This window comes from Pseudopodoces humilis, chromosome 1, assembly GCF_049639895.1.
Source record: "Pseudopodoces humilis isolate 2021_Gansu_Grassland_sample_001 chromosome 1, ASM4963989v1, whole genome shotgun sequence".
In the NCBI taxonomy this organism is placed as follows: Eukaryota; Metazoa; Chordata; class Aves; order Passeriformes; family Paridae; genus Pseudopodoces; species Pseudopodoces humilis.
Window position 1 is genome coordinate 41,875,173 of NC_142200.1, and position 19,684 is coordinate 41,894,856.

General features: G+C 41.2%; 1 protein-coding gene across 24 annotated transcripts in view; it reads right to left on the reverse strand.

Annotated features, from left to right (window-relative positions):
- DTNA (dystrobrevin alpha) overlaps positions 1-19,684 on the reverse strand; it is a 221,036-nt gene that overhangs the window by 159,162 nt on the left and 42,190 nt on the right. For 7 of the 24 annotated variants that reach the window (XM_088058878.1, XM_088058872.1, XM_088058824.1 and 4 more), the window contains exons 1-2: positions 19,294-19,493; positions 16,207-16,390 (exon numbers count right to left, since the gene is read on the reverse strand). The exons of 2 other annotated variants lie outside the window; for them this stretch is intronic. In XM_088058878.1, the coding sequence (XP_087915004.1) occupies positions 16,207-16,289 (83 nt within the window). In that variant the 5' untranslated portion in view covers positions 16,290-16,390; positions 19,294-19,493. Of the gene's footprint in view, positions 1-8,245; positions 8,320-16,206; positions 16,391-19,293; positions 19,496-19,684 lie in introns of those variants that run through there. 15 more of the 24 variants (XM_088058869.1, XM_088058865.1, XM_088058837.1 and 12 more) reach the window with 8 other exon arrangements.

Sequence of the window (19,684 nt, forward strand, 5' to 3'; positions counted from 1 at the left end):
CAAATCTACTCATGTGAATAAAATACAGTAAGCATGGGGCATATACTAAGTAGAAAATAACATTCCTCTGACCACACTGAACAAAACAGACATTGAATCAAAAGCTCTTTCTGAAGAAAAGGGAGATTGCTAAAAGAGAACAACAACAAAAAATGAACAGAGGTTCAAACATCAAACACACTAATGACAGCAGGATTATTTTCTACTCAGTAGTGGCCAGTGTGCCATAACAAAAGTTGTGAAATGTTCACATATTTGTCTTCATTCTGTTTGTCTTTTTCTGACATCTGTTCAGCTAAGGGCTGGAAGTATGGCAAAACCGAGGAGTTTTGAAAAGCAGTGCTTCATAAACTAAAATGGAAATGAACTTAGAATGTAAGCCACTTTTTTTCCCCTGAGACAGTGCTGTCCAAGAACGAGCTCCTCTCCCACCCCCCGCCTGTCCTATCAGAATGCTGCCAGGAGCGTAGATGTCACGTACACTTCATGTGAGAAAGATGGGAAAGCCCAGTGTGCTTGGGGATCCTTGATCAAGGTTGTTTAGAATGCTAAGCAGTAATTACTACAAAGAAACTGGAGGTTCTGTCACCTTTACTCTACAAAACAAAGACAATACAACATTACATGCAGAATTATTCCTGAGGAATTCAGGAGTAAGAATGCTAAGTGCCTGTTTGCTTTAGCAGCCTCAGTGTTTAAGAGACTGGAGATGTCAAAGTTCAAGCTGCCTGTAAAGCTGCAGCTTTGCCCTCAAGTGTGCAAGACTTATGGGTGGGTATAGCATTTGACTTCTCAGTACACACCTTTGCACCCAAATCCATGAGAAGACAAATACAGCAGAAACCTTGACAAATGCTCAAGGACCAAGGAACAACTTGGGTGCCACAAGCACACTTGGGGAGACTGGTTCCATCAATGATCTTCAGCTGCAGCCAGTTCGTAACACGGATAAGCTGCTCTGGATTTATTTTCCCCTGACGGCTACAGTATAGGCCAAATGGGCAGATTTCCACAGGGATAAATAAGAGAAGTAATACTCGTGCAAAGGTCATGTGTTCTACTGAAGTTTACATCCTTGTTCCACTGTACAAGAACACTAAAGCACACCAAAGAAAATAACCCCAAGTTTTCTTTAAATGTGAAGAAACCCAACTTATTTTTATGCCAGTCATGTTCTCAGTCTTACTGAATCACTTTTGCTGAAATATTCCAAAAATACTCAGACTGAAGAAAACAGCTGGCTAGAAAAAATTCAGTTCAGACGTTAAAAGTTTTACAAATACTGTGAAAAACTGTAAGGTACTATAATGGGAACTGCTGGGCAACTTTCCTAATGGAAATGGTGGTGCTACCGATCTATTACATAGTCAGGAATTGATATTTTTTTTTATCAGGGACTACACTATCAACTACCCTCCACTGAGCTGAAAACAGACAGTAAAACAAAACCAGGAGGGAAGCAGAGAGCAGGCAGAGCTGCCAGCTGAATATGGACAAGCCCAGTAAAACTGTTCTCTGGCCAGTCTGGCCAGTGAGAGACACTGAAGGACAGTTTCTTGTGTCTGCCATGACATTGCAAAGCTATACCAGACACATGCACACACACATTGCCCTGATAGAGAGTGCTTTCACAACATGAATAGTCTGTACCTCTCCCAAGGTCATGTGCCTCAAACCCACAGCCAGTCAGACTGACGCTTGAATACGAGTGGAGCCGTACAGGCTGTCGAGATAAAATTGTCACAGCCGTATTTCAGCAGATTGAAAAGAAACCTGAGATGCATGTTCAGATTAGCTGCAAGAAATAAGATCCCTGGACAAGCAATAGGCAATCCTATCAGCATGCTGGAAGGAAAACTTGAGCAGGTTTCACACAAACCAACCTCTGGAGAAAGAGGAATTAAACAGTTCCCTCTTCTGAGACAGTAAATGAGTGTTTCCAGAACCATGTGATGACAGTGTGGTGAGGACTGTACCTCAAATCTATCCGTGTGACTACAAGGAGCACTTGGCACCGAAGTTTCCTTTCCTAATTCACTGGACACACTTAGAATGTTTCTGCAGTGACACACGCAGGACACAAAAGATCCCACCTAGGAGCTAATTACTGAATGTACTGTTTACAGTTCTCAGAACAACTCCAATGAAGTGAAAACTCGTGATGACTTAAGACCCTGACTTATGACCCTGACTTATTTTCTGCTAACTCCAAACCAAAAACCGACAAGGAAGTAGCTTGCAATATGTTAAGACACTTCAGTGTGATTGTCTGTGTGAGCTATGACAAAAAGACAAACCCTTCGAATTTTTAAGTTTCCGTTGTGTAGTAAGTAGTGGATATTACAGGAATTCCAGTATCTTCAAGCTGGGAAAGACTAGACTTAGTATTGGGATAACCTATTTAATTTCCTGAGGTCATAAAGTTAAGTTGTAAAGTTCTTGCATCAGGTCAAGAGAACTCCTGACACACCAGAAACTACTTCATGATGAATTACAGTCAGATAAAGCTGTCATTTGAGAGATTATAATACCAATGTTCTACTCAATAACTGTACTTGTACAGGATGTTGCTTTTACGTCTGTAAGTGGGTTTTTGCACCTCTTACCTTCACTAATGTGTGATCCTGTCTTTGGATTGCCTGTTACACTAATATGAAGTGACACTTCCTTACCAAGGGTTCAAATTTTAGTTGACCTTCCATTCTGCCCCGGACAGGTGAATGAATCGGACTGTCAATTTTGTAATAACTAGTCGAATTTTACTTTTAATAAGATTTCCAGTGCAGATTATTTTTTGAGCCATTCTACCCATCAATTTTTTTACAGGGTCAAAAGAACTGTTGTTCTGGATCATGCATATGACAGCATAAAACAAGGATAAATTACAAGATTTGATAAATAGGAGACAGAAGATAAGGAATTCACCTTCAGCAAACATAGAACAGGATATACCTGATAAAGAAAGACTGCCATGTAGACTTTCCATGGCGTTCAGAGTTAGAGATGCTCAGCATCTCTGAAAAAAGACACAAAGGGTAATACTGCATTTAAAGCCATGGAAAGTTTATGTATGTAATGCACTGTCTCCTACCACCAATACTTCTAGAGCATAAACAGGGTAATTTATGAGTGAAAAAGGAATGCATTTATAAATGAACGGATGTGCTTTCCAAAAAGCAATTAGGGCAGAGGGCAGTAGCTGGCAGAATGATGGGGGGTTGGTTCCTTTCCTAACACTCAGATAGTCTGATCTCTTCTAGGATTTGATCCCATGAGGAATGCTAAACCACAAAGCCACGTTGGAATACCTTCATTTTGGTCTTTGTCAAAGAACACCTTCCCTCCCTGCCCCACAACCACACCATCCAGTTTATTCAAGAATGCAGCTGGCCAGGTGAAAACAAGCGGGAATGCCTTTCTCTCATCACTCCTCAAGCCAAGCATCTGTGAAGGGTACACACCTACATCACTTTGGTCTACAGAGGGGTCATGAAAATGGAAGAAACAGAAGAATCACTACAGAATGATCTGAAAGCACAGAGCATGAGCCACGAAGTGTATTCACCACAATGGGGCTGAGGATGGCATCACAGCCAAAAGAAATTTGGTTTGAATTGTAAAGCTGTCATGGTATCATCCCACTGATGTGATAGTTTTAGCCAAGTTTCACTAGAGAAACTCATTTAAATATGCTTGTCATTTTAAATACTGCTACAGGAATCACAACTGCTGCATGTTCCAGCATGACAAGTAGAATGGATTTATGCTGGAACCAGCTTACTTGCTGCACAGAGTTTTCTTTCTTGAAAAATGGCAGCTTCTTTTGCCCAAACTTTAGCACTTAAAAAAGAAGACAGTTTAGAAGTGTTTAATCTGTTCTCTCCTGCTGCTTTTGCCACTTCGTGCAATATTTGGAAAGTCCTGCTCTTTATTTAAAAGCTGAGTTATCAGATGTGGTGAATAATTCCCCAACACATCTGATTTGTTGCCTACATCAACATGGGAAATTAAATTACCCAGACTGTACCTTCATTGTACTAATGGAGTGGAAAGCTGCTTCAAAACAATTACAGTCTGCAGCTGGTCATTTCCCTTGCTCTGTTTCCCCTCTAAAGCAAGGGAGCAGAGGCAGAGATGCCCAGGGAAGAGTGCTCTGCATCTCGGCTCAGTGGTGATGGTGATTACCATTCTTAGCGATAATATTTCTGCTCCAAAAGCAGGAGTCAGACCAGATCCTGTGCTGGAAAGGTCTCCCACTCTACTGGTTTCATCACAAATGTGTACCATCCCAGGAATGTCTCCATGAGTCATGACTGACAAACCAAATTTCTCTGCTTCCTCTGTGAGCTGTGCAGGTACAAGGTAGCTCTGAGTTGGTTTCAGTTTCAGCAGCTACTAAAATGCTGTGCATTATCACTGGGCACAGTGTGGTGCTAAGTGAGCTCTGCAGCTTGTGACTGGCATTGAAACACATCCTACCAGCCTGGGGAAGGGACAGGGGGAGCTCATGTTGCTGTGTTGTGACACATGTCCTATGTATGAATGGGGAGTCGGGACACTATACCTTCACACAGAAAATTCAAAACAAGATTTTTTTAAGGCACTTTCCCCTTTCCTTTCCCTTTCCTCTTTCCTTTCCTTTCCCTTTCCTCTTTCCTGTCCTGTCCTGTCCTTATTTATAAGTGTGTATATCCAAAGCCAACCTCAGGATAAAGCTTTGTTAAGAAATGATAGCTCAGCTAGATTTATCAGACTTCTGCTCATTTGAGAGATCTGCTTACAATGACCACAAATCCTGACTGTGAAAGTGTCTCAGCAGACAAAGTCTTTGACAAGCAGTTCTGTAGAAATAAAGAAGTACCAAGCACACTGTGGACTTCTCTTAAAGACAAAGGTTTCTTGAATTTATCTGTACACATATATCTACGTATGCGTATGGGCAAATGCATACTTATATACTCACAGTTTAGAGCTACCTTACCCTGGAGTCACCAAAACTTCCAACTCTGTGACAAGAATGTGAGGATGGAAACTTAAGAAAGTTTCAAAAGCCCACAAACACCCTCAGTGAACAGGCTTTTCACATCCTCACATCCAGAGTATTAAAAAAAAAAAAAAATTTAATAACTGACTCCTTATAAATGATTAATGTATTATATTGCATGTAAGTGCTCTCCTGTTTCTAGGAATATCTTGTTGGGTAATATTCTCATTTGTAATTCATTGCATGTTCTTTTATAATTGCAGTGAAACAACGGTTTCTGGGTAAGTGGTTTTAAAAAGTTTGTTGGGTGCTACAGGAGATCAAAGTATAATAAAACTTACACAGAAGCAAAAGTAGTGCATGAATAACAGCACCAGCTTTAACAAAGGACTGAATGAACACATGTAATTCTAAACAGGATGGACTGAATTTTTCATCTAGTCAATTCATCGTGGAATGCTCCATTCAGATGAAAAGGCTGAGCAGATAAGCCTGCATGTATCACCACCACCATTTGCTCCAAAAACAAACATACACAAACCTGGGTTCCCATGGGCAGGGAAACTCTCACTGCAAGATGCCAACACAGACCTATACAGGCAGTTTGGGATCCTCTAAGCAGAGTGAATGCACATGTAAAGGCAGCCGCAGCAAATAGTAATGACTAAATCAGGCAGTCTTTATTTCACTGGGCAGAGGTGGCCAGAGCAGCTGGGATGACCTCAAGTTCATATCCCAGCACTATTAAGAAGCAGAAAACAACTGCCAAATGTGTCAGAGACGATACTTCAAGATCTAGTCACTTGTTGTTTTATTTTAGTGAGGGAAGACACTGAGGCAGTGGCCTCAATTCAAGGTGGAATGAAACTTTGCTGTCAGAAATAAAAGGAAATATCTTCTGTAAGCATGGAGTAAGTAGAGCATTGAGCAATTCTTAACAGCAGATCAACCCCAAATTCAACCAAAATTCCTCACAGCTTCTCCAGAACTTCTACTTCTTCCAAAACAACTCTAGTGGGGACTCCTGAATTTCACTTATCAGTCCCAAAAACTAGGAAAAAAAGAAGGGTTTTCAGCTTAGCCATCTGCATTTGGAACCAAAATGCTCAGCTGCAAGGCTTTTTTACAGTAAAAGTAAATTGCAAGTGCAGTGATCAGCCAGTAAGCAGCAGTCTTTGTGGGGATTAGTCACTCATTCAGACTGAACACAGAGCACGTAGGTTAACTTATTGCTTCTCAAATATTAAATAAAAATATAATACAAAGAGGACAGCCTAATTCTGACTTCTACAGTGGAGAAAAAGAGCACAGAACAAAATGTGTCAAAAGCAAGGGGCCTTTCTTCCAGAAAATGATACAATTAGATATTACAAATTTGATCAAAATAAAAGGAAATAATATATTTTAAAGCAAATAATTTAAAGCAAATAATTTAAAGCAAATAATATATTTTATCTATATAAAGTTTGGTTTTGAGCAATTGTACTGAAATGAAGTGTTCTGAATGCAACATCCAAGTGTCACAATAATCCATTAATACAGAGGTATATGGCCATTACTTTGTCAAAATAAAGTACAGAATGGAGGAATCTTAGAGGCTTAAATTGCTCTGGGATTTCTGGATAGCCTCTTTGCAGAAATACTAACCCAAAACGAAATGTAAAAAAAGCAGCAACTGAGGACATTCAGACTGAATGTCTTTCTTCCTTCCCAGGTGATCAGAAAGCTCCAGGACTTGTGTCGAAGGATTTTGAAAGCATCAGTACGAAGGAGTGACAGGTATTAAAGACATCACCTACCGTCCATGATTACAGGTACTGTATCAGATTGAAAAAAATCAAACTTTTTTTCCTCCTGTTATGGTAGTTATTTTCATTCCCTCAACAGCAATCTAGTCTTCTATATAATGTGGTGGCATTTTAAAACCTGAAGTGTGAAGGTCATGAATGGAATTAACACAAAGGGTAAAAAATAAATCAAGAAATAGAGTACCAATATTTATACAGCAGTTTAACAGGCCATAATCATTATGAAGTCTGTGTAATGGTCTGTGTATATGAAGGGCTTCAGGGGGATGAAAACTGTAGTAAAATTTGATGTGCCTTGTGATTCCTGAATGAACTGCAAGGCCCTGCCTGCAGGAACAGCTCCTGCACTAGGAAACACTGTTCTGTCACTGGGAGATACGCAGGTGAGACTGCCCAGCCATGTCTGGGCTGTGGATGCCAGGAGCCCTGCCAGGCCTGTGTGTGTTCCAAGCTGCCACCCCACAGCCTGTGGCAGAACCAGGTAGGACCACCCCTACACCTTGCCCTTGCGCTGCACTGAGGGAAATCCAGGAATACCAACAAAACCAGGGAAGTGGCACATTCAACAGGCTTCTTGTTGTGGACAGTAGGAAGAGCAGGATATGTGCCAAATGTGCCTGCTGTGTGCTGGCACCAGGTGGGGACATGTGAGGCCTGTTCTCAGCAGGCTGTGGCATCGCAGGTGAAGGCTGGCAAGCTGCGGTGTTTCTGCCTGCCCTTTCGGGTGTCAGCTCTCACCCAGCCTGGGTGCAGCCAGCAGCATCACTCTCTCCCTGTGTCTGCATGCTGGGGAACTCAGTGTTGCCTGCACTTTCATGCTCTGCTACTATACAGTACAAACAGGGAAAGTTTTCTGCTGAGGCAATGAACAGTCAGTACAAAGCTACCAGAAAGACCCTCAAATGCAAAGCCACCCAGAACAACAAAAGAGAATTCAGGGTGACACAAAACAAGTCTATACTGTTAACAGTGTTGTGTGAATAACTTATCAGCCTTTTTCCACCTCTACCCTTTGTGCTTTTAGTACCGAAAGGTATTAGGAAGCATTCAAAACACCAAAGACTCTAAGAGGCTAAAAATCTTAACAGAAATTGCATATGGAATTCCTTTTCTTTTGTAAGCTTCAGAAACACATGCTTTGAAATTCCCAGTGCACTTCCATGAATGTGGAGGTGACTAAATGTAGCAAAGAGCAAAGGTATTACAGGGCAGACTCTTCTCTGCTTTTCATTACATTGTACAGCTGCTCACATCTGTACCGTGAGTTCAAAGCTTGCACACAAAGTTAGTTACTGTCTGACAAAAGCTCTGCACTGTGTCTCAAAGAGCACCCAGCCACATTTTCTAAAGCATTTCTCTCCAAGAACAACATCTTCAGACATAAACCGTATTTCTCCAAGCTGCTGCCAGAACCCAAGTGCTCCCCACAAAGACAGATAACACCACACCCTACCCGTAGAAATGATGCTCCTCCGATCGCTTGCTCTGTTCCCTGCTTCGTCTGCCTCAGAGTGCCCAGATCAGATCCTGCCCCAGAGAAAAAGCAGAGTCAAAGGCTTGCAATACTCAGAGCTGAGTCCTGGAGCCAGGCTGCAGGAGGATCAAGGAGTACTGGGCTGAAGCAGCATGGAGGGGAGATGTATCAAAGTATACTTTTGCTCAATCATCACGCATAGGTAATTGAGAGCATCTCAGTTTGAAACTGCTGGTCACCATCTGGTGATAAAATATGGAGATGCCAAGTGAGTTAAAGCAAGCTTGTGCATACCAGCATATTTTAGTTACACTACATAATGAAACCCATCATCACCTTCATTCATACTGAGGTGTCTGTCCCAGCGTTGCAGTTTCATACAAGTTGTGCTAACTTTTTCTCTCCTCAGCTTCAATTACAAGCCAATTTCATCTTTCCAGCACATACACATAAACATAACCTTACAATTCAAGACACTTTTAATACGAAAGGAAATTAAGTGAAAAAGAGAGCAGCTGAGACTTACAAAGTCATGCCCCTCCTAAAAACAAGCACAGAAGTCAAGCATTAGCATGAATTTGCTAAATGATGCAGAATTACAGTGTTAAAGAAGAAGACAGGAGTCTGGCCCTTCCCCTGCTTCACAACTCTTCAGTGTGAATTACAGAATCCTGGGACAGCAGCAAGATGAGGCCTAGCTGACCTTTAAAACAATGAATAATTTCCTGACATGGCAAGTTGCTTTAAATATACGTTACAGCTTTAAACACCCGAACCACTCTCCTTTTAATTATTTTTGCTACATCTGAAATATTTGAGGAAAATGTAGATGATATCTCTAATTTGTTAATTACCAGCTGGCTCCTACCATGCATTATTAAGCTACTATAGCAGTGACTAATGCCTCTGACAATACTAAATTACCAACAACACCTTGTGGAGGAATGTGACCTGAGCAGCCTAGAAAGGACTACCCGCAGGTGTTTATTTTCAGATAAAGATGATTTATTAACTCAGGCATACGACAGCTAATACTAAGTACTGCAATAATGCCCAAGTCTAGAGGAGGAGGGCTGCACCCCAAACCCCACATGCTGCCTGCCCCATGAGCACTGCCATGCCTTGTGGTTGGAGTAACCCAGACACCTGCATCTCACTCCCTGCCCATGTCACAGATGTGGAGGAAGAAGAGCACACAGGATTTTTCTCTGGAAGTGCTTTAGCTGCAGCCATGGCTCCCCACTTGGAGGCTTGAGCAGAGGTGCTGGATGTGCAGAGATGTACCCTGTACCCATGTTCAACACTCCTCCACTTCCAGCCCAGTGGTCCCAAAGGCTTTGAAACAGGGAAGATGAAGACAAACGAAACGTCATTTCCCACAGAAGGTCCCCCCTGCACAGCTGCAGCCCAAGCACTGCCCTTTTCCTCTCACCTTTGAGTACAAGTCTCCCCCGCTCCCCACTTTTTTTTTAACTCTAAGCACTTTCTGCCAAACTGATTAAACTAATAACATTATAGCTTGGACAGGAACTTACACATCTTAGTCGTAAGTGTGTGAAATAACATTACTCTCCTTTCCAAAACTTCCTGGATTGGTTAGGAAATCCAGTCTGCTCTTGTGTGTTTGCAATATAAAATTGCTGAACAAACCTATTCTGCTGTAACGGGAAGGGACACGTTTTCTTCCCTACTTCTAAGTAGGTCAATGAAAACATGGTGTTGTGAGGATGAAACCATTTTCTTCCATCTTCTTTCCCCTAATGATTTCAAAACATTCCAATTTAATTATGTTTCTAGTGTTAGCATAATAACACTGTAAAGTTATTAACAACTAATGTATTGGTGGTCCTAAAGTCTAAAGTACTTTCTTGTGGTCTTATTTTAGCCTTAGGTATGCACATGCAATTCCTACACATGGCACATCGTGGCACAGTTAAGAAAAGCCTGCAAAGAAATCTGATGTGAACTGCAACACATTATGAGGCACAAAAATTTAACTCTCAGCTCTGAGATTGACACTGAGCTTCTACATCAATGTCATCTCCTTTTTAGGATGACATTCTGACTATCACCTCCTCTAAATCTCTCTAAACCAGTCAACTCACTGGTGCAAACAAAGCTAGAATATTTCCAATGGAACTACTCCAATTCATAGCACCTGGAGACTTCTCTGTGTGCATTTCATCAGGAGGGATTATTCAGTAGCTGGAGAAACATTCAACTTGCAGCTATAGTTGTTTGAATACTAAATGCAAATTAAAGACCACTGGCACTAAAAATACATTTTGGGGGAGAACACCCCTCTCCTCAATGAGAAGGGAAGAAAGTACATTACACTAAAGAGAATACAGAGTGCCTGAAGTATTATCAAAAGAAATGTTAAACAAACAAATAAAAAAAGGATGTTGCTTTTCTACTGTCTATTTCAGAACAGATGGTATAAATTAGTTTTGTTCACATTATCTGAAAAAGAGAAAAAAAATTAATTCACCTCATGTAATGCCTCTTGCAAGCTCTCAGTCACCCACACAAGAACTCCAAAGGCCCCCTTCTGCAGCCAAATGTTTGTCGTAGCAAAGGTTACACGCTCTTACAACCCACTCTTTGTAGCCTTGTCCTGAAAACAACAGGCCTGCCTAGGACAGTAAAGCTAAGCACATACAAGCGGACATCACTCTGTCCTCAGTGTGAAATTTTTACCCTGTGAAACCCCATGACTTCAAAGGAAACTTGGATTTCATCCGAAGAATCCAATTACATATTTCACATTTAGGATGGACTGTCAAGTGCCAGCTGACAAAGTGATGTCCCCAAGTATTTCAGGACAATGATACTTGAGATGAAATGCAAAGCCAGCTGTTTATGCCTTATCTAAGGAACACTTCAAAATGAGGAAATTATATGATGATTAAGTGCCTCCTCCACCTCAGCAAAACACATTTCACTGTGCAAAGATCTCTGCAACCAGAATTTAGAAAGAATGTCTGTCATTAAAGTAATTCCATGAGCAGTATTATCACTAGTATTGTCAAATCACAGGGATGGTAGGAAAGATATGTAATACACCTCCCACCTGAGACAGAGTCAGATACATTTTGTTTATGTTTATTAAAGTCATTCCTAACACTTCCAGTGATGGAGACCCCACAAGATCCACTGGCAAGGTATTTTGTGGATAAAACTTTCATAGGCTTTACCTCTTCTTCCTTGTTTCATTTTAAATCCATTTCTCTCTGCCCACGGCACAGAAAAGAGATTACTGACCCAGCCTTTGCAACAGCCTGTACTGTGCTGTCTGCGCTTGAAAACCTGCCTTTCTCCTACTCACTCCTCAGCCAGCTGCTCTACTTTAAGGCACAGAAAAGGTAATCTTTTCAGGGTTTCCCCCTGGGGTATGTCCTCTGGATCTCTAGTCACTTTTCCTGCCCTCTTCTCCACATCCGAAGTGGTCAGCATTTTCTTCAAGAGCAGAGCTCCAAACTGAACACAGAACTCCAGCTGACCAACATGGGGACTGCTCCCTACAGGCTGTGGTCCCACATGCAGCCCAATATTGTGCTTTCTATTGGGCAACAGCTCAACAATATCAATTCATGTTCAATGGAGACCCACAGTAACCTCTATCCTTTCCTGAAGAGCTTCTGTGCCACTCACTGGCTGTTCCCCAGCCAGTACTGGTGTCAAAAGTTACAAGGATACAGCTCAGTGAACCTTCTGGAACTATACACCACCACTGCAGCTTCTGTGCACCCAAGAAGACAAGAGGGGCCTTGCAATGCTGCTTCACAAAAGGCACCAAGTTGTGTGTAGTTTTTCATCAGCACACGGAGTGAAACACTGGAAATCCATCAAAGACTGGGCCAGTATTTGCATGAACTTCCCCACTTTTTATCTGCTCTATCGACTGGGAGTAGGGTGAAAAAACAGGTAGGACTACTTCTTCCAAGGCTGAAATACCCAATTTTATGTCCTTGCTCTGTATAGAGCCTGTCAGTGTAGGCAGTCAAGCCCTAGTACAAGCCCAAACACCTACAGTGGTGCACAACAGAAAAAGGGTAAGACCAATGACCTGTGAAATAGGTATGGACAGACCTGGCTAGGCTGGGGTTGCTTCCTGGCAAAGCTTGGTTTCTCTTGGACGTAACACAGTGGGTGACTTATTCAGTACTTTACATGCACAGTTACAAAGCTCAGGCTTTGTGCACAAAGAATTTATTTCCGCTTCCTGAAAATGAGAGTGGCCTGAAAAATTATCAGTCTATCTTCTTAGTTGATGCCTTTTTCACAGAGAATACTCTGTTTCAACAAAAGTGGATATTAAAAGGTATAACAGCAAAGATTAGGCCCATTCAGGCCAAGTTGCCACCAAGTTGTGAGTAACTGTACATGACACTCAACCACCACTTATTCCCCCTTCCATGAAAATGTACTGTCCTGCAAAGAATTCACATTAGCCTGGAACTGTTATTTTTCCAAAAGTCTTTAATCTCTAAGACTTTTAATTCCATTTAGGAATACATTACCAGATTTAATGTAGATGAAGAACTTATATTATTTTGGATTCTCTTCAACCATCCACTACCTACCTCCTTTATATATTTAACTGTATGATTTCTGAAATCATATTTACTATCACTTAGGGTCATATAATTGCTTTTTGCCATTATCATTTTAGCAAGTTTCCTCTGTTTACCCCCACTTCTTACTATAAAACCTTTTTTCAGTTGCTCTGCTAAATTTTATGGCTGACCTGAAACTTTATATGTCAAATATTAGAGTGAGGCTGAATGTATTATTTACACATTTTCAGCAAGTTCCAAAGCTAAAATTCTGGAAAAGAAACAGTTTCACCTGTTCTGAAATAAATCTTTAACTGTTCTTTTGCTGAGAAGCCCTCATTCCTCCATTGTTTCACACACAAAAATTCTGCAGGCAGATACAACTCTTATTTTCCTGTTGTTATCACCAAACAGCCACTGAGTTTATTAACAGAAGTCACGCTTCATCCCCAAGGATGGCTCACATAGAGCTTTAGAGCTTGCAAGTGCAAATGATTGCTCTGGCAGCTAAAGGTCTGCACCTTTGCTGATGACTTCTGTCTTGACCTGACATGGGTCTATGGGAGACATGCTCAAGGGGCTCCTTGCAAGCCACACACAAGCTCTTGCATTTGCAAATGTGTCTCCTCCAGAAATTTCCTCCCTGAGACTCTCTAGGCAAGTAGAGATGGAGCAAGGACTGCTGCTGAATTACCACGTCTGAATGTGCAGCCAGCCTACCCTGCTTGCTGTGACTGTGTTTGATGGGTCACCCAACTCTACAACCATGATCCAGAGGAAGACAGGTTAGAGCTTTGGATGAAGAGGCCTGGAAGGTGGCAGAGAAAAGATGGGATGCAGAGTAAGTTGTAGTAAGGATACCATTATCAGAAGTGGGTTTTTTAAGGAAAAAAACATGGCTTGTTTACAGAATAGCCTGGCAGAGAACGTAGCTTGACTCTCAGCTTTGTTAGGTACTCCCTGCATTCCTGTACCAACCAGCAGAACACAATTTATAGATGCATTAAGCTGATATGATTTATTTTCCCTAATGAAACATGGAAACTGATCGAAATTTTAAGAACAAAAATAAAATCATAAAACACTTTGCCTTTTGTTAGATCTCTTTAGAAATTTGTTTGATCTGTTTGGAAACAAGACCGTTGGCGTATATTCAAAGAAAAGCTAAATATACATCAAATACCAAGATAAAGGAATGGACAGCTCCCCTAGACTCATTTTTCAAGTAGGTGAGAAAGCTTTCAGTCATACAAGACAGTTAGGATTCCATGTTAAAAAAGTGACAAGATTTCAGAATTATCAACTCAGAAGTTAAAAAAATTATTAAATCAATGTGTTGTCTTTGTAATTTAATGTATTTTTTTATATGTAAGGGTAGTAATTCTCAAGTCAATTTATAAGAAAAAAAGAATGATCTAAAAGCAGGGAATGGATTGTACTTCTGTATCACACAAATGATACAGTAGGTCACTTAATCCAATATAAATGAGTTGTGAATAAGAAAGTAACAGGGGAACAGAAATTTGTGATAGCCAAACAATCATTGCTTTATAAATCTGTGCAGAATCAAAGTGTTCCCTGATCTTCTTCCAAGGACAATGTTGCATTAACAATGAACACGCACTGAAAAGGCAGTAATTGCTAGAAACCACATACTTCCATTACAAGAGACATTTTTAAAATGTAGCAGGAAAGCCCAAGATTACTAACTCTATCTGCAGCTGTTACTTGGTAAGGAGTACTCAAGGACAACTTCAAGCATGATCCTCTGCGCTTTGCCTTTGCCTACTTTCATTGTGTTTAAAAAAACTACTCACAAGTTGTCATCAAATTGCTTTGAAAGTCTACTTGCTAACAGACTTTTCTGTCTCTGCTCTTTTTTTTTTTTTTGGTCCCACTTAGTGCAAATTTTCTTAGAAATTTACAAAGAGGTATTTCATACCAGACTAGTCTTATCCTTACCATAGCCATAAAAGAAAATAAGAATGCAGCATGCAGGTACTACTTTTCATGCCTTGACCCTTGAGCACTTCACAGAACCAGGCCAGTATCCCCACCACTGCTCTCAGAATGGGACACACCAAACCCTCTCCCCTCCATGTCTTGAGAAAGATCACAGGCACAGAAGCTGACTGGTTCCCTCCATTGCCCCAGGGAAGGTTATGCTCAGCACACAGCTATCATGTCAGCAAATTAATTAATAAAGAAATACTCATGATTTCCACTGCTTTACTATCTCTTTACTACTCAGAGTATAATCCCCAAATCAACTTTTATAGCAAGAGGCCAGGTAATTGGTTCAGACACAGGAAAGACAAAGGAAAACTCAGTTTCTTGTAACATCCCCTGATAGGAAGGATGGTTTTTCAAGACTGTTAGGTGTTAGGCATTCTCTCAACTACCACAGCTGCAATTAGATGCATTTTTAAGCATCCTATTAGTGGGAAATATCACTTCGTTTCCAGGTAAAGTCACTGCATACTATAATAATTAGCCAGGAAGTTCTTTAATCCCTGATACACCAGGAGCTGGAATGATTAGTAAGTGCAGGAGATCTGACATCACTTGGGACAGGTAATTTCCTTGGGTTTCCACTCGTGGGCTCAGAGATTATAATATTGCTGCATAGGACATAATAATTTCATTAGTGTAGGGGTTGGACAGGTTTGTGTTTTTTCACAGAATTGAATTCCAGAATTGAGGCTTTCTACAGTGTGGTGCACCATACAGACTGTCATACTCTGCCAAAACAAATCACTGGGAGAAAAATCAGGAAAGGAAAATAAATTAAATTGTATCACTATAAGCTGCTTCTTTGGAGCTCAGAAAAACACAAGCACATTGTCAGGAAACCTTGGGGAAACAGTCCTTAAACTCCTTACCAACCAGTTCCTGGTGACACTTCCATTTTCTTATTTACGGCAAAATGACCTCTGCAAAAAGCTTGAAGATGAGGCTAGAAGCAAAGTTTTACAAAGGCAAAAAGATCATGACAGAAAGAAAATGGGAACCATGTACAGTAACTGTAAAATCTAGCAAGGAGGGATTTTTAATACCCACAAGCATATCCTTACCACTGGTTTTAGCACGATTTGCAAAGAAAAAAGCATAGGATCTATTAAAGGGGAAAAATGTTGCAAACCCATTCTCACCTCAGAAAGAAGGTTTGAATTCTCATGACAAAGCCACTTACAACTTAATAGCGCAGAAAGGGAGGGACATGACCAGCCTCCTCGAGAAGCAGACATGCTACCAGCCATGACAAAACAATGCTTCTCCCTAGGAGACACCAGTTCTCTCCTCGGAGCAGGAAAGCATGGCATATACTAGTGATGCTACTGTACCAGCATCAGAGTAGCACCTCAACCACTCACACAGTACCTGAAACCAGGAGGCACCAGCTTCATCAGTGTTCTGACCCCTACTGGATCCCCCTGAAGACCAGCACCTTCATGATCTCTCATCTCTGCAGCAGCAAGAGGCAAGGGCAGGGGACAGGCTCCCTCTCACCCCTTTGTCTCAGCAGCACTTCTCCATTTCCCCCTGTGTGGGATTACTGGGGGTCCTGGGAAATGCGAGGAAGGGAAGGGAAAGCTGCAGTGAGGAAAGAAGTCCAGAAGGTCAAGAAGAGGGTGTCACCATCCCTAGCAACACCCTGTTACAAAAGCCTTTAAGAAAGTCATGTCTGCCTTTCTCTCCTCCCTCCCTCCCTCCCTCCCTCCCCACTTCCCTACAAATCCTAGTTAACTAAGGAGCACAAGGCTAGTGAGGGAGAATGGGGCAGGGAGAAGAGGGCAAGGAGAGGAAAGAGGTTCCAGTCCCTGTGTCGTGTGCTGATAAAGCTACCACATCCTTATCCAAAAACCTCAGTATCATGCTGCTGTGTAGTACCATCACTGAGCACATGCAGTACCACACTCACCCTAACCAGGAAAAATTCACCCTAACAGCTGGCCAAGAATTTTCCACTTCAGTAAATATGCCAACATTGTAATAATTTAGAATTTGTATCAAATACACTTAGATTTTCTATGGGAAAATATCACTCTATTGAATGTTTACCATTTATTGCTAGGACAATTAGAAAATATTATTTCAGTCGGATTAGGTAGATCAGAACACTACTTAAAGTTAATCTAATACCACAATGTAGTTCTTTACCCTGAGAACATCCTGTTCCGAGGTCAGATGCTCATTCCCTTCCAGAAGCAAGGTTTTTCAGGCAGCTTCACTTCCCAGAATTCAAAGCATGTTTCTTTGTGACAAAGCTCTCCAGTGCCTCTTGGACATTTAATTATGGGAGAAGGGTCTCAGATAATGAAATGGGAACATCATACTCCTGAACTATAACTTCTGAAAAGCAATACACTGTGGTAGGGAAATGCAATTAAATTTTGAACTGACTCAGGAATTTCCCATGGAACATTAATTCTATTTTCTGCTCACCTCTGAATGTCAGTCTATTTTTCTCTTTCAGTTTAGGAAGCTTATAAAAGGTGCAGTGAACCCCTACTTCTAAATCTGTGGATTCTCCCTCCCTCCTTGGGGAGGCCATAGCCATGGGAAGAGTGCATCTGCAAACAGAAGCCTATTGTGTTAAACCTTATCAGAGCCGATGCCTAAACTGAGGAACTGCTGCCTAGATACCCAACACAGAGAAATAATAAAGGTATTTTCTTCCTTCCAACCCCTTCTGGTCTGCAGGGGCTTTGAGAGTTCACATGACTTGCCTGAAGGACCTTGTGCAAGAGCCAGAAACTAACCACAACTTGACCAAGACTCACTGCAAGTTTTACTCATCTTGACATTTTTTGTCTCAAAGGTCTTCCACTTCAATACCAAAGCAAATATTACAGTAATTCCTTAATGTAATATAAAAAACTCCTTCATGTAAGCAACTGTTGGCATGGAAATTTAGCACAGGACTGAAGCGCTGAGCTAGTCTGAGCTACTTAAATGAACACCCAGCTATTACAAACTGTAAAAGAACTGGTTTGAATTTCATTTCTCATCCCTATATCCGTTTTACAGTCCAGTTTTTACCTTAAAGGTTATCTATCTCTTTCTTCTCCATCCCCTACACTTAATCACACAGAAAACACTTCACAGCAGATTTGCTCACCCAAACACAGCTGAATGTTTTGCAAAATTCAGGCAAGCTGACCAACAGGGATGAACTCAATCAAGTGCCAGAAAGATACCAAAACATACCAGAGACGCATCATCTTTCCTTGAAACAGAGGAACTGTTTCTATTTTAGTTCACCCACTTTCACATATTTTGGATGACACAGACTGCCATTATATGCATCTCTTCAGCACTGATATCTATAACCAAAAATGTCAGGCGTTTCAGTTATCCGCAGACAGCACCTATTTCCTATGGTTATTACGGGCAGTACTAACATGTCAGGAATTCTGAGTATGTTTGGGTGAAATGACACCAGATCCCAAGTTAGGAACTCCTCTACTATGAGTGTAAAATACACATGCCCAGAAAAAAATGGTAAAAACAATGCTGGCATTTAGATGACACACACTCAAAACCCAGATTCAGATGAAACTCTCAGACTACAAGTTCTTGCTATATAACAAATATTACATCTGACTTCCAAATCAGTTGCTGTATTTTAGAATCCTTTTGGGTATAGGAACACCACAACTTCACCAGAAATGCTTCAGAAACTGCCTGAAAAAGATATTGATCAATGAGGCAATGTATCTGCCAGATACTGAAATTACTTCTGATAAGTTCTAGAAAGAACACAATAGCCTGAATTTCCTTTTTTACTCACAAATTCACTGTGTAAAGTGAGGACTACCAGGGGAATGCACAGATTTTTAAATTACTGCTAGGAGGACTTTGTTCAAAGAAAATTATAGCCAAAATGTTTGTTGTTTTTTCTTTTTTTTTTAAAAAAACCCCAACCAACCAAAAAAATCAAGCTCCCAGTAAAAGCATTATTTGGGAACAAACAAACAAGGTTAAATTTAATTAACCCTGTGCTATGATCAAATTCACCCATGAGGAAATAGTTTGTAAGTGAAACTATGGCCAAACAAGCAAGCAAACATTGATTACATCCTCTCTAACACGGAAAACAACTCACTTTTCAACTTTGTAGTAATAAGCAGCATTCCAAACAGCACTTCCCACTAACAAAGAGCAAAGGTATATAACAAAAATAATCTGTCAGGAAAACAGCACTCCAAACTATAATGGCAAAATAAAGCTGAAGACTCCCTAGGTATGGCAAGAAAAGTCAGCTTTGTGAGTTAACACTTCACTGAGGAATAAAGTTCAAATGCTCCATATGGGGAAAACGGGAGACTAAATCACTCGGGATAAGTAAGCATTACTTAAGTATCCACCTCATCCTAGAAAAACTGCTAGAGTGCTCTGAAGGCAGCAGGAAAGCCCAGAGGAACCACCCTAGCAAATGCATGCAAAGGCAAGCTTCCTACTTACCCTACTGTATGCACCATGATCTCTTTTGCCACCTTAGTAATTCCCAAGTATCCAGAATGATGTTATTTTTTTAGGGAATATTACAGCTGCTGGAGGAGACAGAGGCAAGCTGACAAGCAGAACTTTGCGAGAAGCCAGGCAGAGGGATGAATTTAAACCTTGGCTCGAGATGCTGTGTATTCTGCGTCTATCTTTAACTTCTAAATGATTTGGTTTCACATTCCTCTGAAGTCCTGCTGGCAGATGTCTTCGTGGAGCTTTACCAATCGCAGGCACCCGGCCCCCTCTCTTCCTCTATCCCTCCACCTCCCTCCCTCCCATCCTCCCAAGCTGCCACTCCACCCCCATGTGCCCCATCCCCACCTCTCCTCGCTCGCACACACGCACACAC